The 15,676-nt window shown below is 45.8% G+C and overlaps 1 protein-coding gene across 4 annotated transcripts in view; it reads right to left on the reverse strand.

The window, feature by feature from the left end:
- SUFU (SUFU negative regulator of hedgehog signaling) overlaps positions 1 to 15,676 on the reverse strand; it is a 110,811-nt gene that overhangs the window by 91,719 nt on the left and 3,416 nt on the right. For all 4 annotated transcript variants that reach the window (XM_079900643.1, XM_079900642.1, XM_079900641.1 and 1 more), the window contains exon 2: positions 14,294 to 14,428. In XM_079900643.1, coding sequence (XP_079756769.1) covers positions 14,294 to 14,428 — 135 coding nt within the window. The remainder of the gene's footprint in view (positions 1 to 14,293; positions 14,429 to 15,676) is intronic.

Genomic DNA, 15,676 nt, shown 5'->3' on the forward strand with positions numbered 1-15,676 from the left:
TTCACACGGTTGGGTGACCAGAGCATTGTACAACTCCAGGGAGCACAAATTGCACTGAATAATATGAACGGTGCCCCTAGAGTTGCAAGACATGACAGCCCTGGCTGCCACTTTGTCACTGAAGTCTCAGTTCAAATGTGTCTTCAAGGAAAAGCCGTCACTGATTACCTGCTAAACGCAACCTCTCCACCCACCTCAACCCCTACTTCTCCCTGGGTATCTGCAGCACATCCTCCCTGCTTTATTTTCAACACGGCACCTGCGCTATCTAAAACTGTACTTATTTTTACATGTTCTTCCTATTAAAATGTAAAATCCATGAAAACAGAAATCTTGCCTGTCTTGCTCCCATGACAGCCCCAGCATTTAAAAGGTAATGTGCACTAAACACACTTCAGGAAATCAATTAAGGGATTACCATATACCAAGCACCGTGCTAGGTGCTGGGGGTTCTCCCCCACCCCGATAAAGCAAGCTTCCGACCTTTTTAACAAAATCACACACCTCCTCCCAGAGAAAGGCTCTGACTCCTATGAAAATGCCCATGGAGTATCAACCCTATTACAAGTACATGGGTCCAAACTGAAGAAATCCCCGAGTGAGCTAAACGCTCAGACTTGGTGCTGGACCAGAAGAATTCTTTGCCTCTGCTGTGAGAATGCTTTCCCAGCAGCCAGAGAAATCCCAAAGCAAGGTTTTTTTTAGTTTTTCATTTATTCATTCCTTCAACAAACATTTGTTGATGCACCGGGGAAACAATGCATAAAGCTGGTATACATCCTTTCCCTAAGGGAGCTTACATTCTAGTGGGAAGGAGGGCAGACAGACAACAAACAAGCCAACTAAGTAAAATAAGGTAAATGGTCATAAGTGCTTTAAAGAAAAATTAAGCAGGTGATACTGCTTCATGGAGGGGGGTTCAGGGTTCCCATTCTAAATAAGGAGATCGGGTAAGGTCTCACTAAAAGGTGATATTTGAGCAAAGACCTAAGGAGGTGAGGGAGTAAGGCATGAAGCTATCTGAGAATAGAGCTTTCTAGACATGGGGAGAGCAGGTGCAAAGGCCCTGAGGCAGGAGACTGCCTGGCACTTTGGAGGAACAGCAGCAGACTAGAGTGGGTGGAGCACAATGAGGAAGGAGAGCAGCAGGGGATGAGGTGGATAAAAGAATCCTGGCAGCAATGGCCTTTGGCTATTACTAAAGTGAGACTGGAGGCCACTGGATGGCAGAGGAGGGACATGGTGTGGACACTGCCCCCAGCCACAGAGCTGGCATAGAACTAAGGGATCCACATTAGCAATGCTCCTGTAAAGCTCGAACCCCAAAGGCTCCCTGCTCATCTACTGCCTTCCTTCTGGGCCTTTTCTCTGTGCAAAACCCCTGGCTACGGGAATGAAAAATTGCCAGACTGGCTCCAGGAGGGTGGGAATCCAGCACGTCTGCAATCCGATATATTGAAAAAGCTAGAACGGGAAGAAGAAGGGGTTAGGGCAAGCCATGGTGTTGTCTGTCAGATTTCACTGTTTTGTCCTCTAACCAATCAAGCTTTTCAGAAGCATTTAGGAGTCAGATCCATCACAGGCAGAAAGTGCAGCCAGCCAGCTTGATCCCCTGGGACCGGCAGCCTGGGCCAGGCCCCATTCTCTAGTAGTTACCCCTCCCCACAGGCATGGCTCCTGAGCTCCTAACCTCATGTTGAAAGGCCTGAGATCAGAGTAAGGGAAACTGCTGGTCAGAGGCAAGGCTCCAAGCACGTCCAGGCATCACATGGAGGTCAGCACTTGAGAAACAAAAACATCTTGACTGGCCTCATTATGGCAAAGTTGGTTCTATGACGGGGACTCAAGAGGCCTGAGTGACACGGGAGGGAGTAGGAAGGTAAAGGACCTCTGAAGGCCACCAGCTTACACTAACCTGCTAGTTAAGGGCCTGGAGTCCAGTGAACCACATCCCTCTGAGCAGCTGCTATGAACCCATGTTCTCACTTACAAATGAGGAAACGGCCCAACCCCAAACATAGGCCTGGCCTCATTTCTGAGCCTCAGGACTCCTGCTCGCAAAGAGCCCCACACTAGGCCTCAAGGGACAGACCGCAGAAAAGGAGGCAGGGAGGTTCCGCGTGACACCTAAGGTTCTGAGGCGGTAACCAGCCCACCTCTCTGCACTGTTTCCCTGCTCAAGGACACTTCAGCCAAAAGACTGGAGGCCCCATGAAGACCAGACCAGACCAGGAGTATGCTTTTCATTACTACGTACCTCATACCCAGAACTACCCCAATAACAACTAACCCTGTAATGAGTGAACGGCTGACCCTCCAAATGAAGAAGACAGGCCAGTGATTAATGCTGGATGGGAACCAAGTGTACCCACCCATCACCTGGTAGACCCAGTGCCAGGAAAGGACAGCAGGCCATCCTTTCTCCTAGATCCACTGATCAGATCCTGCTGCAAACAGACAGTATTATTATATTATTGATTCCTATGTATGGCAGAAAGCCTCAAAAGTCCTAAGTGGTAGCTCATTTATTTCAGGCAATTACCTGAGAAGGATCTTATCTGTCTCTTGGCAATTGTGCTTATACTTGTGAACCTTCTGTATAACTTGGGTACCAGGAACCTGGGGCACTCTGTAAGCCCAGTCTCAGTCTTCTGTATCCACACACCCAAGAAAGGGAGAGACAAGGAGGCTTGCGGTATTAATTTCCAGGTGACAGTGATCACCAAATCTAATCACTGATCAAGTTTCTAAGGGGCAAACAACAAGAGGAACAGCACACACTCTCAGGACTACCACCACCATGCACGGTGATTTGCATTAAAAGGATGGAGGTATTAACTGAGAGGTGGGTGGCCAGCACAGTTGGTACGTATACTACCTCAACCGCTCTTCACTTCCGTGAGAAGTCAAGCAGCAAGAGAAACGGATGTAGTTAATGCAACATGACAATGGGTAGGAGCCATCATCCCAAGCAAAAGTGCTGTTTTCAGAATTTGGAAATCCTAGCAGCCGTGGGCCAGATGAACTTAGAAAATAGCATGAGCCAAGTACTAGGGAAGCCTTGGAAGATGTTAGTCTCAAACTGAGAAACTCACGTAAGACAGAAGCCCTGCATACACTGGGCACAGCATCGCTCACAATGAACTGTTTACAGAAATCATCATAAGGACAGACGTAGGATCGCAAACAAAAGGTGATAGGATTATGGATGATTTTTTTTCTTCCTTCTCTAATTTCCAACATTTTTGGTAAAATGGTTCGACTGTCTGTCTTTGTAAATGAAAAAACACAAATTTATAACTAAAAAGTGACAACAATAATGGATGGAACAGGAAAAGTACAGGCCAGCAAAGTTTTGGACTTTAAAGAGTCTTCTTGATGCTGGTTCAGCTAAAACAGAGTTTGAGGTCTGGCTGGGGCCTTAAGGAGCCTGATGTACTCATTTCTCATCTAAGACAAGATTAAGCTTGCCAGGGTCTGCTGTTGGACAAGCTTGCACACCAGTCTTTGTAGTGTCTGTACTGGAGGGCATATCAATCTTGAACCTTGGGATTGAAGTTGTAGGCTACCAGCCTATCCAGTACCAGCTACAGACTTTATGAAAGACACCACCACTAGGGAAAAGAAGGTACAGAACACACGGGCCAACCCCAGTTAAAACCCACCGAGATGGAGGGATTCAGATGTGGACTCAGTACCTACTCAGGGGAACTAACTCACTTAATGGCTTGAGAAGTGACCAAAAGGAAAATATGCCAGAAAACACTGTCTGAACCCATGATGTAAGAAAAAGGGGTTTTGTGTTCGGGGGGGTAGAATGGGGAGGGGGAGGAAACGAAGAACAAAAACAAAGATATATCACTGGAGAAGACATACAGATGTCAGATAAGCATATGAAAAGATGCTCAACATCATGTGTCACTGGGGAATTGCAAATTGATATAACAATGAGATATCACTCCACCCGTTAGAATGGCTAAAATCCAAAAAACTGACAATACCAAATGCTGGTGAGGACACAGAATAAGAGAAATTCTTGTTCATTGCTGATGGGAATGCAAAATGGTGCAGCCACTTTGGAAGACAGTTTGGTAGTTTCTTACAAAGCTAAACATAGTCTTACCATGTGATCCAGTAATTTTACCCAAATGAGTTGAAAACTTATGTCCACAGAAAACCCACATATGAATGTTTATGGCAGCTTTATTCAAGATCGCCAAAAACTGGAAGCAATCAAGATATCCTTCAATAAAGTGAATGGATAAACTATGGTATATACACACAATGGAATACTGTTCAGTGATAAAAGGAATAAGCTATCAAGCCACAAAAAGACATAGAGGAACCTTAAATGCATATTGCTTAGTGAAAGAAGTCAACCTGAAAAGGCTATATACTGTATGATTCCAACTACATGACATTTCAGAAAAGGCAAAACTAAAGAGACAGTAAAACAATCAGTGGTTGCCAGGGGTCTGGGAGGAGGGAAGAAAGAATAAAAAGCACAGGGCATTTTTAGGGCAGTGAAACTATTCTGTATGATACTCTAATGGTGGATACAGGACATGTTTTTGTCAAAACACACAGAACTATGTAACAAAAAGAGTGAACCATAGGGCTTCCCTGGTGGCGCAGTGGTTGAGAGTCCGCCTGCCGATGCAGGGGACACGGGTTCATGCCCCGGTCTGGGAAGATCCCACATGCTGCAGAGCGGCTGGGCCCGTGAGCCATGGCCGCTGATCCTGCGCGTCCGGAGCCCATGCTCCGCAACGGGAGAGGCCACAACAGTGAGAGGCCCGCATACCGCAAAAAAAAAAAAAAAGAGTGAACCATAATGTAAACTAGAAGGCAATAGCTAGTAATAATGTACCATACTGGATCATCAATTGTAACTAATATACCACTAATGCAAGGGAATTAGTAACAAGGGAAACTATAAGCAGAGGAGAGAAAGGGTATATGAGAACTCTTTGGGCTGTCTGTTCAATTTTCTATAAACTTAAAACTGCTCTAAAATATAAAGCCTATTAGTTTTAAAAAACCATTACAGTAAGTCCCCTACATACGAACCTTCAAGTTGTGAACTTTCTAAGATGCGAACGTGTGTTTGCATGTCTGATCACGTAAGTTAGTTCACGTGTCTGGTGTTATCTGTGAAAGTTTGGTACCTAGGCTAACTTTGTTGGACTTAAAAACAAATTGGACTTATGAATGTGCTCTTGGAGTGGAACTCGTTCATATGTAGGGGACCTACTATACAGGAATTAAAATGCTTTAAAAAATGATGTGGGGCTTCCCTGGTGGCGCAGTGGTTGAGAGTCCGCCTGCCAATGCAGGGGATATGGGTTCATGCCCCGGTCCGGGAGGATCCCACATGCCGTGGAGTGGCTGGGCCCGTGAGCCATGGCCGCTGAGCCTGCGCGTCCGGAGGCTGTGCTCCGCAACAGGAGAGACCACAACAGTGAGAGGTCCGCGTACCGCAAAAAAAAAAAAATGATGTGACAGTCTGCATCGATATAAGGACAGAGGAAAAATATATCCTCTGCTGGTTATATCACTCTGCAGGATGACAAGACAACTTTATTTCAGAATAAAAATCCTTCCCATGTCGGCCCTACAGACAGCTCAGCTAGAAGGTATGGGTACTCCCAGCTTTGAAGTGTTCCTCATTTCTATACCTCCTCCCCAGAGAGAATGATCAGATAGTCCACACATTCTGGGCAACATATGCTCTGGGTTGTGGGAATGCTGGGGCACATCCTTGACCACATAGGAAGCATGACCATGTGAACTTAACATCCAAGCCAGAAGCATCACCTTTGTACTCTTAAGAGCAGATTTTCCTGGGAACTCACTAAAAATGACCACAGTAAGGCTGCAGAAGCCTTGACTTGAATTTGACACAGGATCCTATCACCTACCCTCTTGCCAATTCCCGACAGAACTCTTTCTTCTCTACAAAGTTGCTTCAACACTCAGCTCAACATTTCCCCTACAAAGCTCTTCCTGCTTAACTATTCACACTCCATTAATCCAAGATACCTTTGAACTGAGGCGCACGATAGTAATAGAGGTCCAAGCGGGGACCTTCCTCCACACACCCACACAGGTAGAGAAAGGGAAGGGTGAGGACTGTTGGAGCCAGACTGCCCAGGTTGATAGCCCAGCTCCAGCATTCCCTGGCTGGGTGATTATTTCCTTAACATCTCTGTGCCTCAGTTTCCTTGTAAAATAAGATTAATAATATCTACCCCATGGAGCTGTTGTAAGGATGAAATGAATTTATATAAAACACTTAGAATAGTGCCTTGCACACAGTAAGAGCTACAAGTAGTCTGCAATTATTATTACATGTTTTAATGAAGCACTGAGGACCACAGGGTGAGGGGAGACAGCCACAAAGTCACAGAAGTCAGGCAAAGCCTTAAGTTGCTTCCAGCCCCAATCCTCACTGTCGTCTTCTTTCCCAGGGACTCTGCCATCTCATATCAAGCAGATCTTGGGTTTTTTCAAGGACAGAAGCTCGGTATGACTTCTCATTGTCCCCCACCCAAACACATCACCTTCTCCAGTGTTCTGCCTGTACTGGGATATATTATCTCTGCTGGTGGGGTGTGCCGCGCAGCCTGGTGCTCTGTGGAGAGCTCGGCAGCAGGTCAGCGAGCTTCGAAAGTATGTGCAGGGGTGAGGAGACCACTCCCGTGGGGCTCAGGTCAGAGAGGACAAGACCTCTCCACACACTTCTTAGGACCAGACATCAGAACGGAGCTACTGAAACAGGAAACGTAGTTGACTGGGAGACCTCAAAGGCAGGACAGAGGAATGAATTTAGGAGCCAAAGGCCAAAGTCCTGAGTCAGGACCTCTGAGTCAGAATGCTGGGCAAAGGAGATGCTGGCAAACCCAGACCCAGAACACGGCAGGTGTGAGGACGAGCATGCCTGGGAAAAGCTGCGGCGTGGAAGATGGGAGTCTAAAAGGGTGGGCTGGCAGGCAAGAATCCTGGGGCTGAGAGATCTGATCACATCAAACCCATGAAGGCTTCCAAGTTTCTGCCTCTCTCTGCAGGAAGAGGAAGAACTCTCCCAGTGCTGACAGCCTGGCAGTCACTCCTGAATAACCAGGCCTCTCCGACTTTTAAGTCAGTTTGACTGGGCCAGCTCAAGGAATCTCCTCCCAACTGCCCCCTTACTGCTGAAGGACTCCTTGAATAGGAGAATTTAGCATCTCTACTCCATGGAGGAAGAGAGAATCCATGCTGCAAATGAAATGCTTTACAAAGAATGAGGCCACACACCCACACAGATCTGCTAGGAACCCCACAATGCCTCAGGTCTTCCTGTGGTTACAAAAGAAAAGGAATTCTCAACATTTCAAAATTCAGAGATTGGGGGCCTGAAATCCAGCCCAGAGTGGTGGTTTCAGCCTCAGGGAGAGCTCTATCCCCACTGCTGGCCCTTATTCCCACCCCAGGCCAAGACCAAGGGTGCCCCACTCTTTCTAGGTAGGCCAGGCCACGTGTCCTTAGCAGAGAGCACCACCAATTCACACAATCATCCTGAAACTAAACCCTCTGAGATGAAAGACAGAGGGAGGGACCAAAGCTTCAGGGAGGCCTGCCTCCCAGTGAACCTACAAAGCTCTTCCTCGGCCTGCTGTGCCCAGCTAGGGGGAGGGCTGGGACCTGCCATCTGTGGGTGGCTTAGAGAGGAATTCCACTTGTCAGGCTCCAGAGAGCTTTGGAAAGAAAGCAAAGGCCAACCAGAGGAGAGACCACACTCCTGGGCAGGTATGTTATGGCAAAGGCAAAATCTCCACTGGAAACCCCAGGGAATGAAATGGCATGTTAAAAGGTTCCTGCCAACCAAGCTTTGAGGAAGGCAAATTAGCATTTCCCAACTGCAGGGGACCAAGGCCACACAAAACAACAAGTGGAAAAGTTAATCTGTATCCAGTGTTTTAATAAATAACTCATTTAGTGCAGAGCCCAGATGGGAGAAACCCAAAGGGAAAAAGAGATTATCCACCAGCCCAGCAGAGGCAGCCACGGGGAGCCAGTCAGCAGCAGTTCCAGGCCCCAAGGGAGCAAGAACTACTCTACACTCCGTGGACATACCTGCCAAGAGGCCAGCGTTTGTGGGGCAGAGCCCAGATCGACCATGGAGGTAGAGCTGAGGTGTGGGCTCTACCCTGTGGAGCTGCCAGCCTGCAGGCCAACACCACACAAAGGCTGTCTTTGGAACCAGCCTGGCGCATACAGCGGATGACCTGCGCAGTGGAATCCCACCAGGGAAGTCTGCCTGAGATCACAAACACACTCTGCAACTAGCCAGCCTCCTGTGCCTTGGTTAGGCCCCCTGTAGTCTGGGTCTAGCCAGGGCTGCTGGCAGGACCGGGGACAGCCAGAAATCCTCACGGAGAGTGGTGCTGAAGCCCCCCTCTTCCACAGCTCTGCAAATCCGCACATTCCAGCCCACAGCTGCCTGGCCACAAAGGGAAGGGCCAGAGCTGCAGTCTTCCGACAAGCACTTGGCAGCTGAAGCTCAGCTGTCTCACACCTCCCAAGCTGGGGGGAAGAGCACCAGGACAGTCTCTCCTGCTGAAGTCAGTTGGCGGTGGCCTTAGGGTTCCTAGAAAAGCACGTTGATCTCCCGTGTGGCTGCCCCGAACTGCAACTTGCTCCATCTCTCCAACTTTAGAAACAGCCTCTTAAGAACCTTTAATCCAAACAAGTGCTCTCTTGCCCTATTTCCTTTAGTGACTGTGAATAGGGAAAGAACTTGGATGGAACTGGCCAAACCAGGGCTCATCCAGTCAGCTTACTCTTCTCCCCTCTCCGGGCTACCAGGGTGGGGCTGCTCCCCTTCTGCTCGCTGAAGCAAGCCTGCCAGGAGCAAGAAGAAACGCAGGGGACCCCTAGGCTTCTGCCTGTCCCTGTCCTCAACAAGCTGTGAGGATAAAGAAAGATCTTAATGGGAAGAAGTACACAGTAGGCATTTAATAAATGCTGTTGACTGATTAAAATGGAAAGGCAATACAGAACAGTAGCTAAGAATATAGGCTTTGGGGTTGCTAGAACTGACTGTCAATTTACCACCTGTGCAGTAAGTTCTCTAAGCCTAAATTTCTATATCTATGAGCAAGAGGTAATAAGAATTCCTTATGTCATAGAATTACTATGAGGATAATATAAAGTGATAATTTTATATAAAGAACTTAGCACTCAGGACAGGAATAAAGACACAGATGTAGAGAATGGACTTGAGGACACAGGGAGGGGGAAGGGTAAGGTGGGATGAAGTGAGAGAGTGGTATGGACATATACACACTACCAAATGTAAAATAGATAGCTAGTGGGAAGCAGCCGCATAGCACAGGGAGATCAGCTCGGTGGTTTGTGACCACCTAGAGGAATGGGATAGGGAGGGTGGGAAGGAGACACAAGAGGGAGGAAAAATGGGGATATATGTATATGTATAGCTGATTCACTTTGTTATACAGCAGAAACTAACACAACATTGTAAAGCAATTATACTCCAACAAAGACATTAAAAAAAAAAAAGAACTTAGCACTAACCTGCAATATAGTAAAAACTAAAAAGAGGGCTTCCCTGGTGGCGCAGTGGTTGAGAGTCCGCCTGCCGATGCAGGGGACACGGGTTCGTGCCCTGGTCCAGGAAGATCCCACATGCTGCGGAGCGGCTGGGCCCGTGAGCCATGGCCGCTGAGCCTGCGCCTCCGGAGCCTGTGCTCCGCAACGGGAGAGGCCACAGCAGTGAGAGGCCCACGTACCGCAAAAAAAAAAAACTAAAAAGAAACTAAAAAGAAAAAGTTTGCTTAAATTATTACCTTAAAGACGAACAATGCCCTGTACATTGAAAGAAAGCATAGAACATTTTATTTTTTACACTTTTTAAAAATTGAAGTATAGTTGACTTACATTGTTGTGTTAGTTTCTGGTATACAGCAAAGTGATTCAGTTTTATATATATACGTTCTTTTTTCATATTCTTTTCCACTATGGTTTATTACAGGATATTGAATATAGTTCCCTGTGCTATACAGTAGGACCTTGTTGTTTATCTAGCATAGAACATTTTAGATGTTAGGAGACCCTGCTGCTCTCATTACCTTGCTGTATGGCCTTTGGCAGGCTACTGTACTTTCTAAACTGCACAATTTAAGGGAGATGGACTAGATCAGTGTTTCCCATTTGTCTGCGACAAGAAATAATACTGAATCATACTTTAAAAAAAATTCCCTTCTCAACTGTCTTTCAATTTTTTAAATCATAGCTAGGGCCAGGTTCTATTTGGTGTTAGCATGTCTTTTTTAATACCTCGCTCGTACTTACTAATCTCCTGAACAAAGAGAAAGCTGGCCTCAGGCTCAGAATCTTCTGTGACAGGCCACTGTATTAAGCTAGAATTTAATAATATTGCTTTGTTATCACTGTGTTTACTTCCATAACTACCTTTAAATTACAGCAAGTGATATTGGTTTCCATATATGGTAGTGATTTAACTTTTTTTTTTTTTTGCGGTACGCGGGCCTCTCACTGTTGTGGCCTCTCCTGTTGCGGAGCACAAGCTCCAGACGCGCAGGCTCAGCGGCCATGGCTCACGGGCCCAGCCGCTCTGCGGCATGTGGGATCTTCCCGGACCAGGGCACGAACCCGTGTCCCCTGCATCAGCAGGCGGACTCTCAACCACTGCGCCACCAGGGAAGCCCTGATTTAACTTTAAAAAATATATTTATATCAGGGGAGGTTAATTTAAAGAAAACATAAAGTAGATAATATACTACAGGTGGCAAAGGTTATGAAGGCAGCACTAAAAATTTTGGAAATACTGGGCTAGAAGATTTTGAAATCTCCTCTCCTTTCCAAAAGTGAATGTTTGTGCCCTAGAGGTGTCAGACTGCAGATCTCACCCCAGCCCCTTCCTACAAGGTTCCTCTCAAACTTCACTTCCTCCCTGGAGCTTCTTCCAAACCAGCAGCCTGACTATAAGTCACTCACTCCACTGTGCTCCCAGAACATGTTCTACATCATGGATTGCAGCATTTATTTACCCAGTACTGTAACTATCTCTTTACATTTATCCTCCCTCTACAACATGTGCTCCTTAAGACAGGAATTTTGTCTTGGCATCTTATCCCCAAGACATCTATTATGGTGCTCTGTGTCCGGTACAAAATAGGACTTCAGCACTTGATAAATGCCGAATAAATGAACCAAGGCTTCTGCCCTTTTTTTTCACTGAATGAGAAGTCAAAGGCAGTGTAAGAAGAATGTTGCCAGAGAGTCATTTGCCATAATTCCAATTCAACACCTCTTAGCACTTAAGCTGGGTGATAGAACACTCATCTTTCTGACCTCAGTTTCAAGCCCTAAATTATATGAGAATCAATGAATCAGTTTTAAAGAGGGCTCACCACATGAAATGTTTGGAAAAGCAAACTTTTCTTCAAGAAATTTACCAGGATCGAGAAGAGACCAGTCACACCAGCACAAGGCCAATTACAAAGGTACTTTTGACTTCTGCAACATAGACCAGAACTGGGTAAATATCCAAGAACATTCCTTCCACATCCTTCTAGTGGCAGGTTTTAATACCAGAAAATACGAGGCTCGAGTGTGAGACCTCACCTCAAATGGAGGTCTCACTATTGTCATGAATGACATCTGAATATCAAAGTGTTTTATCACATAGAAATGACACACATATACGAGGGTACTGCTAAACAAAGAAAGGCCCTTTTTCAAATTCAGAGGTTGCCCTTTCTGAAATATGGGACTTCCTCAATTATGTTCTTCATGTCATTTGGGCCTTAGACTCATACCTCATAAGCAGGTAGACTGTAAGAATCTTTAGGCCACATAGAAAACAGTATTCTTTTAACTGGAATAAATCTGTCAACAAAAAGGTACAGGCTAGCTGCACTAAATATCCTCTGCAGGTTCTTATTAAAAATATAAATTAAAGTCCAGCATAGTCCCTCTACTCCCTGCATCTGTTTGCTATTCTATCTCCATTATTAATAATGCAATGCAGGGTCTTGATTCACGCAAGATTAATTCCTTGTTCCCAAAGCCTTAGGCTGACATTGCAATGGATATGTTTGGAAGGCTATAAAGGCAGGCCCAGGAATTGCTCCTGACACGTGATCAGTGAGGAGATGGGGCCTGGGCCTCCAAGATTAACAAGAGAAAAGAGGAAGTTGGGTTGGGCCTGTGATCAGAGCTGTGGTATAGCCTAGTGGTTAAGAGCTCAGACTCTGAACAGCTCAATTCAATCCTAGCTCTTTTACAGCCTACAGGCGAGACTTTAGACAATTCATTTAACCCCTCAAGGGACTCAGTTTCCCCACATATAAAACAGAGATAACAAAAGAACCTGATAAGATTGTAAAGCATTTGACAGGATGATGAAAGATAGTAAGAACGAAAACAAAGACAAAAAAAAAAAAAAAAAAAAGACTATTATCATCTTCTTCCTCATCATAGCATCATCATCTCCAGAATCAACCTCTTAATGCTGAGGCAAGGTAGGAAGAGCCCTGCTACTCTTTCAATCTACACACGCTAAGCAGCCACCACCAAGATACCAAAAAGATGGTATAAGAGGTAAAAAAAAGATAGTATGCAAAACAAAAAACAGAAAAGGACATAATAGAAAGAGAAATCATGGACTTCCCTGGTGGCGCAGTGGTTAAGAATCCGCCTGCCAATGGAGGGGACATTCCTGGTCCCGGAAGATCCCACATGCCGCGGAGCAACTAAGCTCGTGTGCCACAACTACTGAGCCTGCGCTCTAGAGCCTGCAAGCCACAACTACTGAGCCTGCGTGCCACAACTACTGAAGCCCACGTGCCTAGAGCCCGTGCTCCTCAACAAGAGAAGCCATCACAATGAGAAGCCTGCACACCACAACGAAGAGTAGCCCCTGCTCGCCGCAACTAGAGAAAGCCCACGTCCAGCAATGAAAACCCAACACAGCCTTAATTAATTAATTAATTAATTAATTAATTAATTTTAAAAAAAGAGTATGGACTCTGGAGCCAGACTGCCTGTGTTAGAATCCTGGCTCCACCACTTCCAATCTGTGTGACCTTAAGCAAATTATAGAATCTCTTTGCGTCTCACTTTCCTCAACTGTAAAATGGGGCAAATGTTAGTACCTACCAGTATTTTAGGGTTGTGGTGAAAATAAAATCAGTTAATACATATATATATAAAGTGATTAGAAGAGTACCTGTCTCATAACCAATGCTTAACTGTTAGCTTTTATTATTACTGTTGCTATTTTTTCAACTGACAATGTTTAACTTAATATTAGAATGTGTTTAAATTCAGTGATTATAGAGGGAAGTAGGGGAGGCAGGTAGGAATTATAAGTATTACAGGGCAGCAAATGGAAGAAAGACTAGGATAAAAAATGTACTGCAGGGACTTCCCTGGTGGTGCGGTGGTTAAGAATCCACCTACCAACGCAGGGGACACGGGTTCAAGCCCTGGTCCGGGGAGATTCCATATGCGGTGGAGCAACTAAGCCTATGCGCCACAACTACTGAGCCCGTGAGCCACAACTACCGAAGCCCGCGCGCCTAGAGCCCAGGCTCCGCAACAAGAGAAGCCACTGCAATGAGAAGCTCCCGCACCACAACGAAGAGTAGCCCCTGCTTGCTGCAACTAGAGAAAACCCACGCGCAGCAACGAAGACCCAACGCAGCCAGAAATAAATAAATGTACTGCAGCTGATCTGAGCACAGATAACTGCAGGTTAAAAGGAAGTAGGTAAGATCGACAGAGGGATAGAGATGGATACAGTCATGATAAAGCAAGTAGAATAAAATGTTAATGGTAGAATCTAGGTAGTGGTACATGAGTGTTCACTGTAAAATTCTTTCAACGTTGTTTCTTGTTTAAAATTTTTCATAATAAGCTAGAGGGGAAAAAAGGAAGTAGACCTAGAGGAATCAACCCAACATCTGGGTCATAGCTGTGCTGCCTGTCATTTGAGCTCAAACATCAGAAAAAGCTTGGAAAAACCTAATGGTTTTGGAACTCTTGCTCACCAACACTTTCCTGCACCAGATGAGCAGAGCTCAGGTGATGACCTGGACCACCTTGGCACAAGGAGGTACAGGCAGAAGGCAGAAACCCAGATGTTTCATGTGAGAAATGCCAATCTCAAGGGACAATGACATTATCATCCCTGCTCAGGAAAACCTCAGAAATAAGGCTCAAGGCTAAGGAACAGGGAGATGGAAGGGCAAGTGTACACACTCACTCATGGACTCTGTTGTCGCCATAGAGATCACTCAGGCCAAAGCTGATGTAGTGCCAGTGCTCAGGGATGTTGGCCGAAGGGCTCCCCACATTCCTGTACATGCTAACATAGTCCAAGGGGTCTGGGCCACCCAACCTGCAAAAGACAAAACACAGGAGTGTCAGTGTGAGCCTGAAATCAGAGAATGTGAAGTTGAGGGGCTCTACCTTACAAACCTAAAGACCCCATCCTAGAGGAACCTGGGGTAAAAGATAACTAAAGGGAGGCCACACCTCTCCAGGATAAGACCAAAGGATGGGCATCTGGAGGCAGCCCAATTCCATAAGCACAAGAGACTCCCTTCTCCTATCTCCAACAGGTAGAACCTCCTTCAGAAATAAAACAGACTTATTAATATGTATAAAATGGATAACTAATAAGAACCTGCTGTATAAAAAAGTAAATAAAATAAAATTCAAAAAAAAAAGAAATAAAAAAGACTGATTGGTTGACCCTTTGGCTTCCTCCTGTTTCAAATTACCAACCCCAAGTGGGATTGGCAGGGATTATCTCTCTTCCATGGTGCCTATAAACACGCCAAGCTTCAAGGCAAGAAGCGCATCAGTCAATCAATTGGCCTCTGTTGAAAGACCATCCTGATCATCCCCAATGGGCATTGTTACTGGAAGCAGAGGCTCAGCTCCACTCCTGCCTCTTAGACAGCTAATTCCTGAAAGACTATATTGTGCCCTATGTTAATTACAGTTTGTTCTAAACAGACCCAATGCCTCCAGACCCCAGCCCGCACCCCCCAGACCAAAGCTGGTCTTTTATCATGGAAGTGACAAAGGCCAAACTTAGGCTAGCTCGGCTCTGCAGAGAAATGAAGCAGGAGCCAGGCTGAGAGCCCTATGAGCTCTTGCATCTGGAAGATGATCCCAGGACACAGCTGCCTCTAAGGTAGAGCTGGAACATTAAATGATTTGGGGCCTCTGAGAACCACATTAGACTTCCCCCATAATTCCAACAGAGAGGCAGTTGAGGAAGAGATTCAGCCATTAGCTCACTCTGAGGATTTAATTCAATAAGGGTTCCCTTTAGTAGAGTAATTAGTGTTCTTTTTAAAAAAAAAAACCCTGCTTTTCTTCAGAATGGATAGGGAAACTTGGTAGACTTGAGAAACAAGACTAAATGGAAACCATCAGCAGAAGGAAGTCTGCATTTAGCCCACAAACACTGCACTTGAGCTGCCTCGGACATCTGACTGTTCCACAGACTGCAAAAACTTTGCCTGCTCCTGGGACAAGAATGGGGTACACTTTACATTTGGGATCATATGCTGAAGGAATGCCAACAACCAAATAAAAGACATGTTACATGTATGTGATCCCAGCAAGCATGCCA

Source organism: Stenella coeruleoalba (assembly GCF_951394435.1).
Source record: "Stenella coeruleoalba genome assembly, chromosome: 16".
Classification (NCBI taxonomy): domain Eukaryota; kingdom Metazoa; phylum Chordata; class Mammalia; order Artiodactyla; family Delphinidae; genus Stenella; species Stenella coeruleoalba.